The 16,420-nt window shown below is 45.6% G+C and overlaps 1 protein-coding gene across 3 annotated transcripts; it reads right to left on the bottom strand.

Annotated features, from left to right (window-relative positions):
• Window positions 1–781: 781 nt before the first annotated feature.
• On the bottom strand, window positions 782–16,127 carry LOC115182615 (calnexin). Of its 3 annotated transcripts, none has more exons than XM_029744166.1 (14): window positions 16,026–16,127; window positions 14,215–14,424; window positions 13,542–13,674; window positions 12,685–12,826; window positions 12,478–12,559; window positions 11,397–11,589; window positions 8,227–8,416; window positions 7,349–7,462; window positions 6,670–6,826; window positions 5,181–5,396; window positions 3,425–3,541; window positions 3,035–3,194; window positions 2,734–2,885; window positions 782–2,427 (listed from the first exon to the last, which is right to left on the bottom strand). In XM_029744166.1, exons 2-14 carry the CDS (start codon window positions 14,422–14,424, stop codon window positions 2,341–2,343), a joined length of 1,953 nt encoding a protein of 650 aa, XP_029600026.1. In that variant the 5' UTR covers window positions 16,026–16,127; the 3' UTR covers window positions 782–2,340. The 3 variants fall into 3 exon arrangements, with proteins under 3 accessions (XP_029600026.1, XP_029600023.1, XP_029600024.1); XM_029744163.1 differs by having other exon boundaries at window positions 15,947–16,120; XM_029744164.1 differs by having other exon boundaries at window positions 782–2,424; window positions 15,947–16,120.
• Between the last annotated feature and the right edge of the window lie 293 nt (window positions 16,128–16,420).

Raw genomic sequence — 16,420 nt, 5'->3', positions numbered from 1 at the left:
ATAGTATTTTTATTTTGTAATATGTTAAATGGTATTATATTGTATGCTCCACGGACTCTTGTTAGTCCCAAATGGCACCCTATTCCCTATATTAGTGCACTACTGTGGGCCTATAGGGCCCTGGTCAAAAGTCGTCCACTGTTCCCTACATAGAGTGCCATTTGGGACATCCACCTTAGTTTTTCCTTCAGGCATGTTGATAATGTCTACACACATCCTATGGAACTAACTGCCTGCTGTGTAGAAGTTTAGAGATTCTATGACTATGTTGCCTTTTAACACTTTTGTTTTAATAAAAAAATAATACTTGTTATGCTTTTGTACGAGTCGGGAGTGAAACTATCAATGGAAATAAGGAAAGGAGACAAGAGAAGGATATAAGACCTCTTGACAAGTGAGATGCATCCTTAGTGAGAGATCTTGATTAGTTTCTATAGGTTCTCTAGACAGCAGAGTAGACTTTGTTCCAGTGCAAGCCAAGAATGCTGTTCCGATCCAGAGGGTGATGTTCCCTTTCAAGGCCACACTTCAGACAACTACTTAGGTGAATTCTGTTTGGCCCCAAGAGTGGAGCAGCCTAGTACAACACTAGTCATAGTTAATCATACACATGACTCAGCATCTTTCATGGAAATGAAACAGTACCATGACAAGTTAGCCCGAGAGCCAGTCTGTTTGATAGTGTTATACCAACTCCTTCACAATGACAGAAATGGGACAAGACCACAAACAGATCTGGGACCAGGCGTACAACAAGTACAACTACTACTAACTAGTAAGACTGTTTTTGTATTAAATATTTAATTTTCCAAGAGCAATGTACAATTTGCAACTTATTGAAAACAGGGAAATATGCCTGGTTGTCGGACGAGAACAGAAAACATTTACTAGAAAAAGCTGGAGAGAAAACAGAACAAACAAAAGCAGAAATCTGCACATCTCTTTCCATACAAGACGTAATTGTTTGTAATTGATTCCGGAACCGGAGTTGGGATATTTGAGAATAGAGGGTTTTATGCCGACTTTGGGCAAACAACTGGTTTGTTCTGACGTAGGCTCACAATAAGCAAAACAGTGGTAAAACTAACTACAAATTATTATTAGATATATATTTTTAAACATCCTAACATTTCAATTCACTCAAGACAAAAAAACTGCATTGTAATATTTTCTTATGTTTTAAATTTAGCCTTAAAATGAACAAGAGGGAGAAGTTTCAAACGAGAATGAATAAATAGATACATTTTTATCAGTGCCGATTTTCAATCCTGTTTTAAATCCATATAATTTAGTAAAAAACTAAATAACACAAAGAACTGACATTATATTATGAACTTCCTTTTATAAGTTAATGAAAAACAAACACTATCAATCTAAAGTAGATGTATAACCTTCTTAAACTTGACGTAAGGCGCCTTATTGTCCTAAAATATCCTTCTGTCTGTCTCTCTACTAAAACTTTAAGACTGGTCCCAGATCTGTATATGTAAGTCCCAAACGGCACCCTATTCCCAATATAGTGCACTACTTTTGACCAGGGCCCATAGGGTAGTTCAATATAACGGGAACAGGGTGCCATTTGGGATGTACAGTTTGTATTTTAGAGCCAAATATTGTCACTATAATAGTCAGAGGAATTGACTCCAACTACAACCAGATCTGAGACCAGGCTGGAGAAACACAGCAGCAACACAGTAACATGGCTATAGAGGTCTTCACTCTCTCTCACCACCCTATTCCCCATGTAGTGCACTACTTTTGAACACCTTATTTCCCCCCATGTAGTGCACTACTTTTGAACACCTTATTTCCCCCCATGTAGTGCACTACTTTTGAACACCTTATTTCCCCCCCATGTAGTGCACTACTTTGACCAAAGCTCTATTTCAGGGAATAGGGTGTCATTTGAGACACAAGCCAGAGAGAGCTGCCTTTTAACTTTAGTTTGAATAAAAAAATACTTCTGAAGCTTAACAAATGGCAACAATAAACCAGAACTAGGAACTATAGTCAGGAAGACTGGAAGCTGAAGGGGGGGGGGGGGGGGGGGGTTAGAAAGTTGCAGCTGATGAAGATGATGGGGGGAAGGAGGAAGAAGATGAGGGGGCATAGTATTCATTTTGGAAGAAAGAAGGGTTGGGGGGGTCAGGGTAGCCTTGATGGCCTTGGAGAGGCGTAACGGATAGAGAGAACAAAGGAAGATGAGAAGGAAAGGGGGATGGTTGTCAATCGACTGATGGAGGAGGAGGGGTAGTATCTTGGTCACTAGGACCACCAGAGGGCATGCAGAGATGAGAGAGAGGAGGAGAGAGAGAAGGCTTCATTTGTCGTCGTTGGTCTTCAGTCTTTCCGTACCCTCCGCTTCCTCACGGACTGTTTGTGTCCGTCGCCAACGCTGTGGCCCCCCTCGTCTGCCTCCTCCTTCTGCTTGGAAAGGAGGGATGAAAAAGAAGGGATGAATGAAAGACAAGGTGTCCCAATGTCTACTTTCTTCTGAAGTGTGCACTTGTTCACTACTTCCTACAAATATGAAAGCATTGGATTGGTGGAGGCATGTTCTCGTGGGAGTTTCCACCATATTTCTTACACCAGTCATTTCAGTGAAGGGAAGTGAACAAGTGCACACTTGGAGGAAGAAGAGATAATTAGGGTGAAGCCAGAGTTTCAGAGGGTCAAATGTGTAACTGAGTATTGTAGAGGACATTTTGATCTTTCAGAAAACTAACAGAGTACCTCAGCACTGACATCATCCGATGCTGCCTCATTGGACTTGGTCTCTTCTTCCTCCTCTCCTTCGTCCTCCTCCTCATCATCTTCCTCTTCATCTTCTACACTGTCCCCTCCAGCTGCCCCAGTCTCCTCCTCCGCCTTCTCTTTCTTCGCTTCTGAAAGAGAAAAGGAGAATGAGAGGAAATATTAACTAAGGAAAGGAGAATCTGGAAGAGAGAACAAGTGAGGAGAGAGAGGGGGAGGAAGAGGGAGAAAGAGTGGGAATGGAGAGAAGGCGAGAGAGATCTCATGTCTTCTCTCTGACCTGCAGGTGTTGGACTCTCAGTAGCTTTGGCCTCAGCTGCTTGGTCTCCCTTCTCCTCTTCTTCCTCCTCCTCCTCCTCTTCATCATCATCCTCTTCCTCCTCTTCTACATCGGGTTTAGGCGGGTCCACCTTCTTGTACACATAGTCATCATCTGACTTCTGTAGGAAAGAGAGAGTCAGAGAGAGAATCAGAGAAAGAGGAGTCAGAGGGAGAGAGAGAGTCAGACAATGAGCTGGTGGTTAGATAGATAAATAGCCTCTTAAAATTGCAAAGAACAAAATATATAGGAGTGTTGTTTGGCTGTATAGTGAAAATGACAAGATGAATTGAATACCAAACACACAGACAGAGCAGGAAACACCACAAGTCCGTAGTGTTGGTGTGTTACCTTGGGCCAGCAGAATAACACAGTCAGTCCTATGGGCAGACCAACAGTCAGTATGTAGACCACCCAGAGCCACGGTCTCTCCTCTGCTGCCATGGTCAACTGGGAAAACACACCCGGCTGGGGGGGGGGGGATATTAAGCAAATATAACTGTGTGTGAATGAACATTCAGTGAGGAAATATATAAAAAGTGTGTCTGTGTTCTGCATGTTTGTAAACTCAGCAAGAAAACTAAACTTCCTCTCACTGTCAACTGTGTTTATTTTCAGCAAATTTAATATGTGTAAATATTTATGAACATAAGATTCAACAACAGACTTAAACTGAACAAGTCCCACAGACATGTGACTAACAGAAATGGAATAATGTGTCCCTGAACAAAGGGGGGGGGGGTCAAAATCAAAAGTAACAGTCAGTATCTGGTGTGGCCACCAGCTGCATTAAGTACTGCAGTGCATATCCTCCTCATGGACTGCACCATATTTGCCAGTTCTTGCTGTGAGATGTTACCCCACTCTTCCACCAAGGCACCTGCAAGTTCCCAGACATTTCTGGGGAGAATGGCACTAGCCCTCACCCTCTGATCCAACAGGTCCCAGACGTGCTGAATGGGATTGAGATCCGGGCTCTTCGCTGGCCATGTCAGAACACTGACATTCCTGTCTTGCAGGAAATCACACACAGAACGAGCAGTATGGCTGGTGGCATTGTCATGCTGGAGGGTCATGTCAGGATGAGCCTGCAGGAAGGGTACCACATGAGGGAGGATGATGTCTTCCCTGTAACGCACAGCGCTGAGATTGCCTGCAATGACAACAAGCTCAGTCCGATGATGCTGTGACACACCGCCCCAGACCATGACAGACCCTCCACCTCCAAATCGATCCCACTCCAGAGTACAGGCCTCGGTGTAACGCTCATTCCTTCGACGATAACCGCAAATCCGACCATCACCCCTGGTGAGACAAAACCGTGACTCGTCAGTGAAGAGCACTTTTTGCCAGTCCTGTCTGTTCCAGCGACGGTGGGTTTGTGCCCATAGGCAATGTTGTTGCTGGTGATGTCTGGTGAGGACCTGCCTTACAACAGGCCTACAAGCCCTCAGTCCAGCCTCTCTCAGCCTATTGCGGACAGTCTGAGCGCTGATGGAGGGATTGTGCGTTCCTGGTGTAACTCGGGCAGTTGTTGTTGCCATCCTGTACTTGTCCCACAGGTGTGATGTTTGCATGTACCGTTCCTGTGCAGGTGTTGTTACACCTGGTCTGCCACTGCAAGGACGATCAGCTGTCCGTCCTGTCTCCCTGTAGCGCTTAGGCATCTCACAGTACGGACATTGCAATTTATTGCTCTGGCCACATCTGCAGTCCTCATGCCTCCTTGCAGCATGCCTAAGGCACGTTCACACAGATGAGCAGGGACCCTGGGCATTTTTCTTTTAGTGTTTTTCAGAGTCAGTAGAAAGGCCTCTTTAGTGTCCTACGTTTTCATAACTGTGACCTTAATTGCCTACCGTCTGTAAGTCTGTTAGTGTCTTAACGACCGTTCCACAGGTGCATGTTCATTAATTGTTTATGGTTCATTGAACAAGCATGGGAAACAGAGTTTAAACCCTTTACAATGAAGATCTGTGAAGTTATTTGGATTTTTATGAATTATCTTTGAAAGACAGGGTCCTGAAAAAGGGACGTTTCTTTTTTTGCTGAGTCTATCTACGTGTGTGTGTGTGTGTGTGTGTGTGTGTGTGTGTGTCATACACACCTCGTTGGCACTAGCCACCAGTTTCTTGAGTCCCCAGCTGTCTCCAGCCCAGCGATCAGCAACCTCTTTATATGAAGTGATGATGAAGTTATCGAAGTAGATCTCTGACGTCATAGACCAGAGCTCCAGCCCCACGGCTCTGAACGACGTCATCTGGAACGGAGCCAGGTCCTCAAAGTAGTCCGGGTTCTGGATCTTACGCGGGCTCCACACACCCTGGGAGAGGAGAGGTCAAATGTTACAGTAGAAGAGATGCTTTAGTGTCCACACACCCTGGGAGAGGAGAGGTCAAATGTTACAGTAGAAGAGATGCTTTAGTGTCCACACACCCTGGGAGGGGAGAGGAGAGGTCAAATGTTACAGTAGAAGAGATGCTTTAGTGTCCACACACCCTGGGAGGGGAGAGGGGCTTCAGATTGGATAACAGGATATGAAAGGAACAAGTCACTCAGTAGCGATGTACTCAGAGTGGCATTCTGACTTGAGATCTGTGCATGCAGATTGTCATGTAATGTCATGTACATTTGGGTGAAGCTCTGAATATCAGCCTTACAGACCAATAATAAGACAGGGATCTCAGCTCTGAATATCAGCCTTACAGACCAATAATAAGACAGGGATCTCAGCTCTGAATATCAGCCTTACAGACCAACAATAAGACAGGGATCTCAGGCTTATAGACCAACAATAAGACAGGGATCTCAGGCTTATAGACCAACAATAAGACAGGGATCTCAGGCCTATAGACCAACAATAAGACAGGGATCTCAGGCCTATAGACCAACAATAAGACAGGGATCTCAGGCCTATAGACCAACAATAAGACAGGGATCTCAGGCCTATAGACCAACAATAAGACAGGGATCTCAGGCCTATAGACCAACAATAAGACAGGGATCTCAGGCCTATAGACCAACAATAAGACAGGGATCTCAGGCCTATAGACCAACAATAAGACAGGTATCTCAGGCCTATAGACCAACAATAAGACAGGGATCTCAGCCTTATAGACCAACAATAAGACAGGGATCTCAGCCTTATAGACCAACAATAAGACAGGGATCTCAGCCTTATAGACCAACAATAAGACAGGGATCTCAGGCCTACAGACCGACAATAAGACAGGTATCTCAGCCTTATAGACCAACAATAAGACAGGTATCTCAGCCTTATAGACCAACAATAAGACAGGTATCTCAGCCTTATAGACCAACAATAAGACAGGTATCTCAGCCTTATAGACCAACAATAAGACAGGTATCTCAGGCCTATAGACCAACAATAAGACAGGTATCTCAGCCTTATAGACCAACAATAAGACAGGGATCTCAGGCCTATAGACCAACAATAAGACAGGTATCTCAGCCTTATAGACCAACAATAAGACAGGGATCTCAGGCCTATAGACCAACAATAAGACAGGGATCTCAGGCCTATAGACCAACAATAACCTAATGAAACATGTGCCTTCAGGAAAGGATTATGTTACCTGGTAATGGGGGTTGTCCACCAGAGGGGCCTTCCACTTGCCCTTGTACTGAGGGTTGTTGATGGTAGGGGGTTTCCACTGCCCACATCCAGGGGCTGTCTCACACACTGGGTTAGGAACCTGAGGGGCCTCCCACTCCCCATCCATCTCCTCATCCCTACAGAGAGATAAAGGAGAGAGATGGTGAGAGAGGAGAGAGATATGGTGAGAGAGGAGAGATAGATGGTGAGAGAGGAGAGAGAGGAGAGAGAGATGGTGAGAGAGGAGAGAGAGAGAGATGGTGAGAGAGATGGTGAGAGAGGAGAGAGAGGAGAGAGAGATGGTGAGAGAGATGGTGAGAGATGGAGAGAGAGATGGTGAGAGAGGAGAGAGATATGGTGAGAGAGGAGAGAGATATGGTGAGAGATGGAGAGAGAGATGGTGAGAGATGGTGAGAGAGATGGTGAGAGATGGTGAGAGAGAGGAGAGAGAGATGGTGAGAGAGAGGAGAGAAAGACAGAAAAAGTGGAGTTCCCAAAACAACCGTTTTTATTGATGTGTGTGTGTACGGTGTGTGTGTGTGTGTACACGGTGTGTGTGTGTGTGTGTACGGTGTGTGTGTGTGTACGGTGTGTGTGTGTGTGTGTACGGTGTGTGTGTGTGTGTGTGTACGGTGTGTGTGTGTGTACGGTGTGTTTACCAGTCGTCTGGTTTATTGGCGGCGGGGTCGGCTACAAACTCAGGCTCGTCGTCCAGCCATCCCTCTGGCTTCACAGCATCAGGGTCCTGGATCTTAGCCGGAGCCTCCTCATCCCTGGAACACAAGATGCCAAATGGTTTGGCATAAAAACCAAGCATGTTGCTCAATATTACCCCTAGAGGCATAATATGTAGAAATCGCAAACACCTTTACATGGCTGCAAAAAAAATCACAATAGTTTTGCCTAATTTTCAGTTTGTGACAAAACAAATGTAGAGAATCATTGTACCATCTAAACCTCTGACAGCTGGTGTACAAAAAGTCAAAAGTTGAAAAAAACTCAACTTAAGGGCAGGAAGCATAGAAATGGCACATACAGAACATATCTACCCCTCATCAGACTTCCTTCCAATGACAGATCTACACTCAGGGGCCAGTTTATTAGGTACACCCATCTAATACTGGGTCGGACCCCCTTTGCCTCCAGAACAGCCTGAATTCTTCGGGGCATTAAACCATTGCTCAATTGGTATCAATGGACCTAACGTGTGCCAGGAAAACATTCCTCACGCCACGTGACTCCTTGTCTGTAGGAGCGAAACATTTTCTTGAATGGGATGGTGTACCTAATAAACTGACCACGGAGTGTAAACTCACATTTCTATATGAATTTGGCCGGGTCGCCTACAAAGCCATATAATACAGCTTTAATAGACGCTTTATATCTACAGTCCTTAAAGAATTTCTGTTTTATAATATAAGCACAAATCCTTCAGAACTAGACCCTCTCCTCAGTCATGCCTGCCAATACCTGGTTTTCTTTTAGTCACGACTCCCCCAAAAACATTCCCAAAAAGTGGTGTTGAAGTTGAACCCACCAGTCGTCAGGTTTGACAGCCTCTGGGTCTGGTATCTTGGCCCTCTCGTCCCAGTCTTCAGCTTTAGAGTCAGTGGGATCATCTATCTCCTTGGTGGGGTTAACAGGAGGAACCACATCATGAAGCAGAGAGCCACGACTAACACTGCTCTGGTCTACCAGGATCTCATAGCTGTTGTCTGGGTTCAGGACTGTATGGGGGGGGGGGGAAGAGGAGGGGGGGAGAGAGCGGGAGGGGAGAGAGAGCGGGAGGGGAGAGAGAGCGGGAGGGGAGAGAGAGAGAGGGAGAGAGAGAGGGGAGAGAGAGAGGGGAGAGAGAGGGGACAGGGCGGGAGGGGAGAGAGCGGGAGGGGAGAGAGCGGGAGAGGGAGAGAGAGGGGGGGTATAGAGGGGGGGGAGAGAGGGGACAGGGCGGGAGGGGAGAGAGCGGGAGGGGACAGAGAGAGAGGGAGGGGAGAGAGAGAGAGAGCGGGGAGAGGGAGGAGAGAGAGCGGGAGGTGAGAGAGAGCGGGAGGTGAGAGAGAGAGGGAGGGGAGAGAGAGCGGGAGGTGAGAGAGAGCGGGAGGTGAGAGAGAGCGGGAGGGGAGAGAGAGCGGGAGGGGGGAGAGAGCGGGAGGGGGGAGAGAGCGGGAGGGAGGAGAGAGCGGGAGGGAGGGGAGAGAGAGCGGGAGGGGAGAGAGAGCGGGAGGGGAGAGAGAGAAACAGACAGTTACATGAGTTCAGAAAAGAGAGTAACTTGTCCTGGACAGATACATCGTCTCTTATCTCAATGTGTCTGTTACAAATTCCCTTCTGGTGAGTGTTATCAGCACAACCCTGAGGTCCACTCCCCATCCCCCACCACCGAACCATGAACCTGCCTCTCAAACTCTCTGACCTGTGTCCTGCTACGGAGGTTGGTAGGGGGCCGTACATTTGCCCATCCCTTTGTCTCTGCAGGTCAGACAATACTGTCAGTCTCCATCAGGTAGTAACATCTCTGTCTCTACAATACTGTCAGTCTCCATCAGGTAGTAACATCTGTCTCTACAATACTGTCAGTCTCCATCAGGTAGTAACATCTGTCTCTACAATACTGTCAGTCTCCATCAGGTAGTAACATCTGTCTCTACAATACTGTCAGTCTCCATCAGGTAGTAACATCTGTCTCTACAATACTGTCAGTCTCCATCAGGTAGTAACATCTGTCTCTACAATACTGTCAGTCTCCATCAGGTAGTAACATCTGTCTCTACAATACTGTCAGTCTCCATCAGGTAGTAACATCTGTCTCTACAATACTGTCAGTCTCCATCAGGCAGTAACATCTGTCTCTACAATACTGTCAGTCTCCATCAGGCAGTAACATCTGTCTCTACAATACTGTCAGTCTCCATCAGGTAGTAACATCTCTGTCTCTACAATACTGTCAGTCTCTCTCAGGCAGTGGCAGAGTAACATCTCTGTCTCTACAATACTGTCAGTCTCTCTCAGGCAGTGGCAGAGTAACATCTCTGTCTCTACAATACTGTCAGTCTCCCTCAGGTAGTAACATCTGTCTCTACAATACTGTCAGTCTCCATCAGGTAGTAACATCTGTCTCTACAATACTGTCAGTCTCCATCAGGTAGTAACATCTGTCTCTACAATACTGTCAGTCTCCATCAGGCAGTAACATCTGTCTACAATACTGTCAGTCTCCATCAGGTAGTAACATCTGTCTCTACAATACTGTCAGTCTCCATCAGGTAGTAACATCTGTCTCTACAATACTGTCAGTCTCCATCAGGTAGTAACATCTGTCTCTACAATACTGTCAGTCTCCATCAGGTAGTAACATCTCTGTCTCTACAATACTGTCAGTCTCCATCAGGTAGTAACATCTGTCTCTACAATACTGTCAGTCTCCATCAGGTAGTAACATCTGTCTCTACAATACTGTCAGTCTCCATCAGGTAGTAACATCTGTCTCTACAATACTGTCAGTCTCCATCAGGCAGTAACATCTGTCTCTACAATACTGTCAGTCTCCATCAGGTAGTAACATCTGTCTCTACAATACTGTCAGTCTCCATCAGGTAGTAACATCTGTCTCTACAATACTGTCAGTCTCCATCAGGTAGTAACATCTGTCTCTACAATACTGTCAGTCTCCATCAGGTAGTAACATCTCTGTCTCTACAATACTGTCAGTCTCCATCAGGTAGTAACATCTGTCTCTACAATACTGTCAGTCTCCATCAGGTAGTAACATCTGTCTCTACAATACTGTCAGTCTCCATCAGGTAGTAACATCTCTGTCTCTACAATACTGTCAGTCTCCATCAGGTAGTAACATCTGTCTCTACAATACTGTCAGTCTCCATCAGGTAGTAACATCTCTGTCTCTACAATACTGTCAGTCTCCATCAGGTAGTAACATCTGTCTCTGCCCATCAACAACTGGACTCGTTTCTGAATATGGGATGGTGTGTGTTCCCAAAGTGAGTTGCGAGACTTGTGCATGTGGGTCTTCATAGTCAGTTACTACTATTGTCCTCTGAGTTCACTGTGTGGTGTAATTCAGCAATAAGGCCAGAGGGGGTGTGTTATATGGCCAATATACCACAGCAGAGCGCCTGGACACAGCCCTTAGCCATGGTATATTGCCCATATACCATAAACCCCTGAGGTTCCTTATTGCTATTAAAAACTGGTTACCAACGTAATTAGAGCAGTAAAAACATGTTTTGTCATACCCGTTGTATACGGTCTGATATACCACGGCTGTCAGCCAATCAGCATTCAGGGCTCCATCCACCCAGTTTGTAATGTAATCTATACAGTCCTCAGCCATGTATTTCTGCTCTGTGACTTGGTGTATTTATTCAGTATGTGTGTACTCATTACCTCTGTTTCTGTCCCTTACAGAACCACCACCATCCCCATGTTCATCTCCAGTGTATATAAATGAAAATTCCTGTGTGTGTCAACTGTTGGGTTGAAGGGTTCCCCTCTAACCGGGGTCGGAGTCAGTGGGTCACAAACCAGCAGACACGTAGAGCTGGGTTGCTCTCTGTCATTGTCTTTCCACCATTCCTCGCATCCCCTCCCCCCCACCTCCTCTCCCTCTCTCCCCTACCCCCTCCTCTCCCCCCCACCTCCTCTCTCTCCCCTACCCCCTCTTCCCCCAACCCCCACCTCCTCTCCTACCCAGTGTGTAGAGATGAGTCTTCTTGTCGGTGTAGAACTTCTTCAGGTCGACATCGGCCCTCTTGGCGTGTTTCTCCTCCAGGTCGTTGTTCAGAGGGCTCCTGTGGCGGAAGATGAAGTGCAGCTTGTAGTCCTCTCCACACTTATCAGGACCAAACATGATGGTGTAGGAGGTACGGTCATTAAACTGCTCCTAGAACACCACAACAGTAAGGTACAGCGTTACAGTCAGCTATACTGAGACTATACTAGGCAATGTTAGAGCTGGAAGTCATGTTGAAACCAGGGGATTTTTCTGCCATTGAAATCCTTGGGCGAGCCGAAAAGCCAAGTACAGCATTACGGAGGCATATAAATAGAGAGAGTTAACTTTAGAAGTGGGAGCCAGGCCAAAGTCAAGTACCAACAGATCTGGGACTAGACTAACCAACATCATAGATCAGATTATAGTAATAACACCAACAGATCTGGGACTAGACTAACCAACATCATAGATCAGATTACAGTAATAACACCAACAGATCTGGGACTAGACTAACCAACATCATAGATCAGATTACAGTAATAACACCAACAGATCTGAGACTAGACTAACCAACATCATAGATCAGATTATAGTAATAACACCAACAGATCTGGGACTAGACTAACCAACATCATAGATCAGATTATAGTAATAACACCAACAGATCTGGGACTAGACTAACCAACATCATAGATCAGATTATAGTAATAACACCAACAGATCTGGAACTAGACTAACCAACATCATAGATCAGATTACAGTAATAACACCAACAGATCTAGGACTAGACTAACCAACATCATAGATCAGATTACAGTAATAACACCAACAGATCTGAGACTAGACTAACCAACATCATAGATCAGATTATAGTAATAACCAACAGATCTGGAACTAGACTAACCAACATCATAGATCAGATTATAGTAATAACACCAACAGATCTGGAACTAGACTAACCAACATCATAGATCAGATTACAGTAATAACACCAACAGATCTGGAACTAGACTAACCAACATCATAGATCAGATTACAGTAATAACACCAACGTACCAGATCCAGGTCATCTTCGTCTGACAGCAGTTTGATGTAGGCTCCACCACAGTCTATACCATCCTGGAAGTTCACCTCATACCTAAGGTAAACGCACACAGGTTTCTCTAAAAGTTCAGCGGTTAATATGAATTATCCTCAAGTGCACTCAAAAGATAATTTTGAAAATGCACTTTTATACACAAAACAAAAAGAGGTCAAACTCACTGTACGACTAGGGCGTCGTCCCGGAAGAGGAAGGGTCTGTCCAACAGGGAGGCGATGGCGTGATGTTTGGCCCGGGACTTAAGAACCAGACCCATGTCTCCTGGTACTTTATTCTCCTTCAGCTGCTCCACAGACCACTTACCTGGAGAAAAGAGAGGGGTCAGGAGAGGAGAGAGGGGTCAGGAGAGGAGAGTGGGGTCAGGAGAGGAGAGTGGGGTCAGGAGAGGAGAGAGGGGTCAGGAGAGGAGAGTGGGGTCAGGAGAGGAGAGAGGGGTCAGGAGAGGAGAGTGGGGTCAGGAGAGGAGAGTGGGGTCAGGAGAGGAGAGTGGGGTCAGGAGAGGAGAGTGGGGTCAGGAGAGGAGAGAGGGGTCAGGAGAGGAGAGAGGGGTCAGGAGAGGAGAGAGGGGTCAAGTAGTAGAAGAAACAGGGTCGTCTCTCACTGACACACTGGCAAAAAGACACGCGAGTGCCCATACAAGTGGAGAGTGTAGAGTGGGGGCAAATACTGTCTGGCTCTTACCATCATAGAGAGGGGTCCGGTGGTGAACTCAAAATGCCACAACGACTAGGTTCCAGTTGAACAACGTTTACTAAACCTTATTTCCACAATACATGGTTGCCATTGCACTCAGGCCAGGTCCATCAACAGAGAGACTACTGCCCAGCAGTACTAATAACAGAGTGACAGCGCCGTAACAACAGAAATACAGGGATACTTAAAACATGAACTTAACAGTGGTGGTTGAAGAAACAGGGTCGTCTCTCAGACACACTGGCAAAAAGACACATGTGCGTGCCCATAAAACACACACAAGTGGAGAGTGTAGAGTGGGGGGCAAAAATGGTCTGTTTCTTACCATCATATTTAGCAATTTCATCGTCTGCATCTTCCTTCATTGTCTTTGACACCTGCCACCTGTCCAGTGAACCGTCGTCAAAGGTCTCTGAGAAGTACACCTCTCCGATGGGAACAGGAGTCTTGTAGGTCACCTATGTTTTTCAGCCAATGGGGCAGAGGGGTTACTTTGTGTGTGAAATATAACACAAACTGAGGGATATATAATGTAGGGCTAGGTCCAGATTCTTCACCCTTTTCCAGATGTGTACACTTCACACTACCCATCATGGATTTAAATAATCGGCTGGGTGGATTTTCTGTCACTGTAAAACCCAGAAGGCTGGAGAATCGGGACTCAGCTTAGTACACATTTACTGACATGATTTCCTGAAGGCCCCGGCTAAAATTGGGGTTATGACAGTGAGATTGTAGTTAGGGTTTAACTAGCTACGGGTACACAAAAATAATAGGCAAATGATTAGGGTTTCAAACTCAAAAGGGTAGATACACTGGAGGGTGTAAAAAAACCACCAGGCATGCATCCAAAATGGCACCCTATTTCCAAGATATTGCACGACTTCTGACCAGGCCCCACACACGTGGTACACTACATAGGGAGAAGGGTGCCATCTCAAATGTCCCCACCTAGGTCATCCTACTTCCTATTGGGTGACCTTTGACCCTTGACTGACCTGGAAGGAGACGTTGGCATCGGTTCCCTTCTCCCCTTCCGCCTCCCCTTCCATCTCCACCTCTCCCTCTATCTCTGCTGAGTCTTCCCTATCTTCTACCATGTCTTCCACCATAGCTTCCTCCATCTCCAGGTCATCCTGAGCTTCAGCCACAGAGAGAGCCAGGAGGGAGAGGAGCAGCACACACGCCCAGCCCCACCACAGCTTCATCTGGAGAGAGACGTGGAGATGGATGGTAGGGGGAAGGGAGGAGAGAGTGGTAATGGAGAGGGTGAGGGGGTGGAAAGGTGGGAGGAGAGGTGAGGGGTTGGGACGGACATTGTGAGAGGAGGGGGAATGGAGTGGGTGGGGGGGTGAGAGAGGGAGAAGAAGGCGTGACAGTGGGGATGGAGAACGCGTGAAGTAAGGGTGTAAATGGAGGATTTGAGGAAGACGGACCAAGAGAGAGAAAAGCAAAGAAAGAGGTCAGGAATAAGGTTAATACACTTCTGATTTCAAAGGTACTTTTCAAGACACTATCTTTCCATCTACGAATATTTTCTAAAAACAAAATAAGGTTTTGTCACTGTAATGCAATTTGGCCGAATGCAAGGAAATGGGTGGCTTCCACAAGATAAAGATTATACATGGCTATGCTTTTTCCAATAAAAATATATATATGTTAAAAAACAGACACCCTAAATCAGGTTTCAAAGATTTTACCATGAAATACAATTACTCGTGAATCCATGGGAAAATGGTTTTCTGCATTTCAATGACTTGCAAAATATTGACTTGTCACCGACCAGGACACTTTTCAGATTATACCTAGACAAGCATTTCATCATGTTGAACCAATAAGATTGCCAGCTACAATTGAGTAAAGGTTGAATATGGCTTGATAGAGTATTTTCTAAATCAATGGCCCTCGGGGCTGGAGTAAACATAACGTCGAGCTGATTGATGAAACGTTTGGGGGAGGTGGATGTGGGTCGCCAACAAAGCAAGGAGCCACTGTCCCTCAGGCAGACTACAGTTCCCTAGGGGATGCCCATATGCCCCGAGAGACAGCACCAACATTAACCTACAGCTGCCGACCAGAAGTGTCCACAAACCTCCACACAGCCAGGACTGTTAGCTAGGACCACTGTAGCTACTACTACTAGAACATTCTGTCAGGCTAAGCGCATTATCAAGACATCACATCAGCAAGCTATCTTTCATCATATTTCTGTCACGTCTTTTTATAGGAAGCAAGTTATTTCAGAGAGATATATATATATATATATATCTCTGAAATAACTTGCTTCCTATATATATATATATGGAGTGTCTGCAATATTTGGCATTAACTAACGTTACTGCACAAGCAAAGCTAAATAACAAACTAGGTAACGTCAGTTAACTAACGTTTTTCGCGACAGTTCACCGGACGTCCCTCGCTATCTCCTGCAACCCCGTCCGTGTGTGGCGCGAATTAGCGGGCTAGCAGAGCGTTATCAATAGCTAGCTATGTGGTTACTAAATGCAGCGACATTTCAGGCATATTCATAAAGGCTAACGTGCCAAATGTAAACATATTTCCATTCTGAGCAAACGGCCTGTCTGAGAAAAATGCATTACGTTAGAAAGCTAAGTTAGCCAGCTAATGGCTACGCTAAACGAACAAAATGTGTTGCAGTTGTCACGCACACAGAGAGTCAGGGAAGAATGAATGAGTGTAGCTAACTAGATAGATATCAAGCAAACAAACCTTGTGCAATTGGAAAAAATATTCAAGTTGTGTGATGTTTTCTGCGCCAATATCCTCAAACAACTTTATTTTCACCCACTTCGAGTAAAACGCGGGTACCAAGGCCTGAAGGAGCTGGCTGGACAGATTGCCGTGGAGACCCTCGAACGTCGATAACGGTTGGCGACTTCTGCTAACTGCGCATGCCTGAGGACAGAGAACCAGAGAACGCCATCGGGGTGCCCATTTCAGAATAAAAGTCGAGCTCATTGGCCTTGTAATAACACACTAATTTTCGTCTTAGATTTCTATGTACACCCCCTCAATGCATAACAGTTGAGATATTTGTCATTTAAATGTTATGAAATAATTCGCTTGTGTCCGTTATCTTGTGAGATAAATCCATGCAGAAAGAGATTTGTCCAAAATATGACAATTAATGCAAGTTATTGGATAAACATCCCAAATCTATTCTTATTTTAATTCTTATTTTAT

This window comes from Salmo trutta, unplaced genomic scaffold (assembly GCF_901001165.1).
Source record: "Salmo trutta unplaced genomic scaffold, fSalTru1.1, whole genome shotgun sequence".
In the NCBI taxonomy this organism is placed as follows: Eukaryota; Metazoa; Chordata; class Actinopteri; order Salmoniformes; family Salmonidae; genus Salmo; species Salmo trutta.
Note: the sequence above shows the minus strand (reverse complement) of the source record. Positions and strands in the feature narration are given on the sequence as shown.

Excerpts from the sequence above, each read along its gene's own strand:
- LOC115182615 (XM_029744166.1), bottom strand. The coding sequence starts at position 14,424 with ATGAAGCTGTGGTGGGGCTGGGCGTGTGTGCTGCTCCTCTCCCTCCTG. Across the intron at positions 7,463-8,226 it reads GCTGTCAAACCTGACGACTG|GGATGAGGAGGCTCCGGCTA; the intron begins GTGGGTTCAACT and ends CTTGTGTTCCAG. Across the intron at positions 3,542-5,180 it reads TGGTGGCTAGTGCCAACGAG|CCGGGTGTGTTTTCCCAGTT; the intron begins GTGTGTATGACA and ends CCCCCCCCCCAG.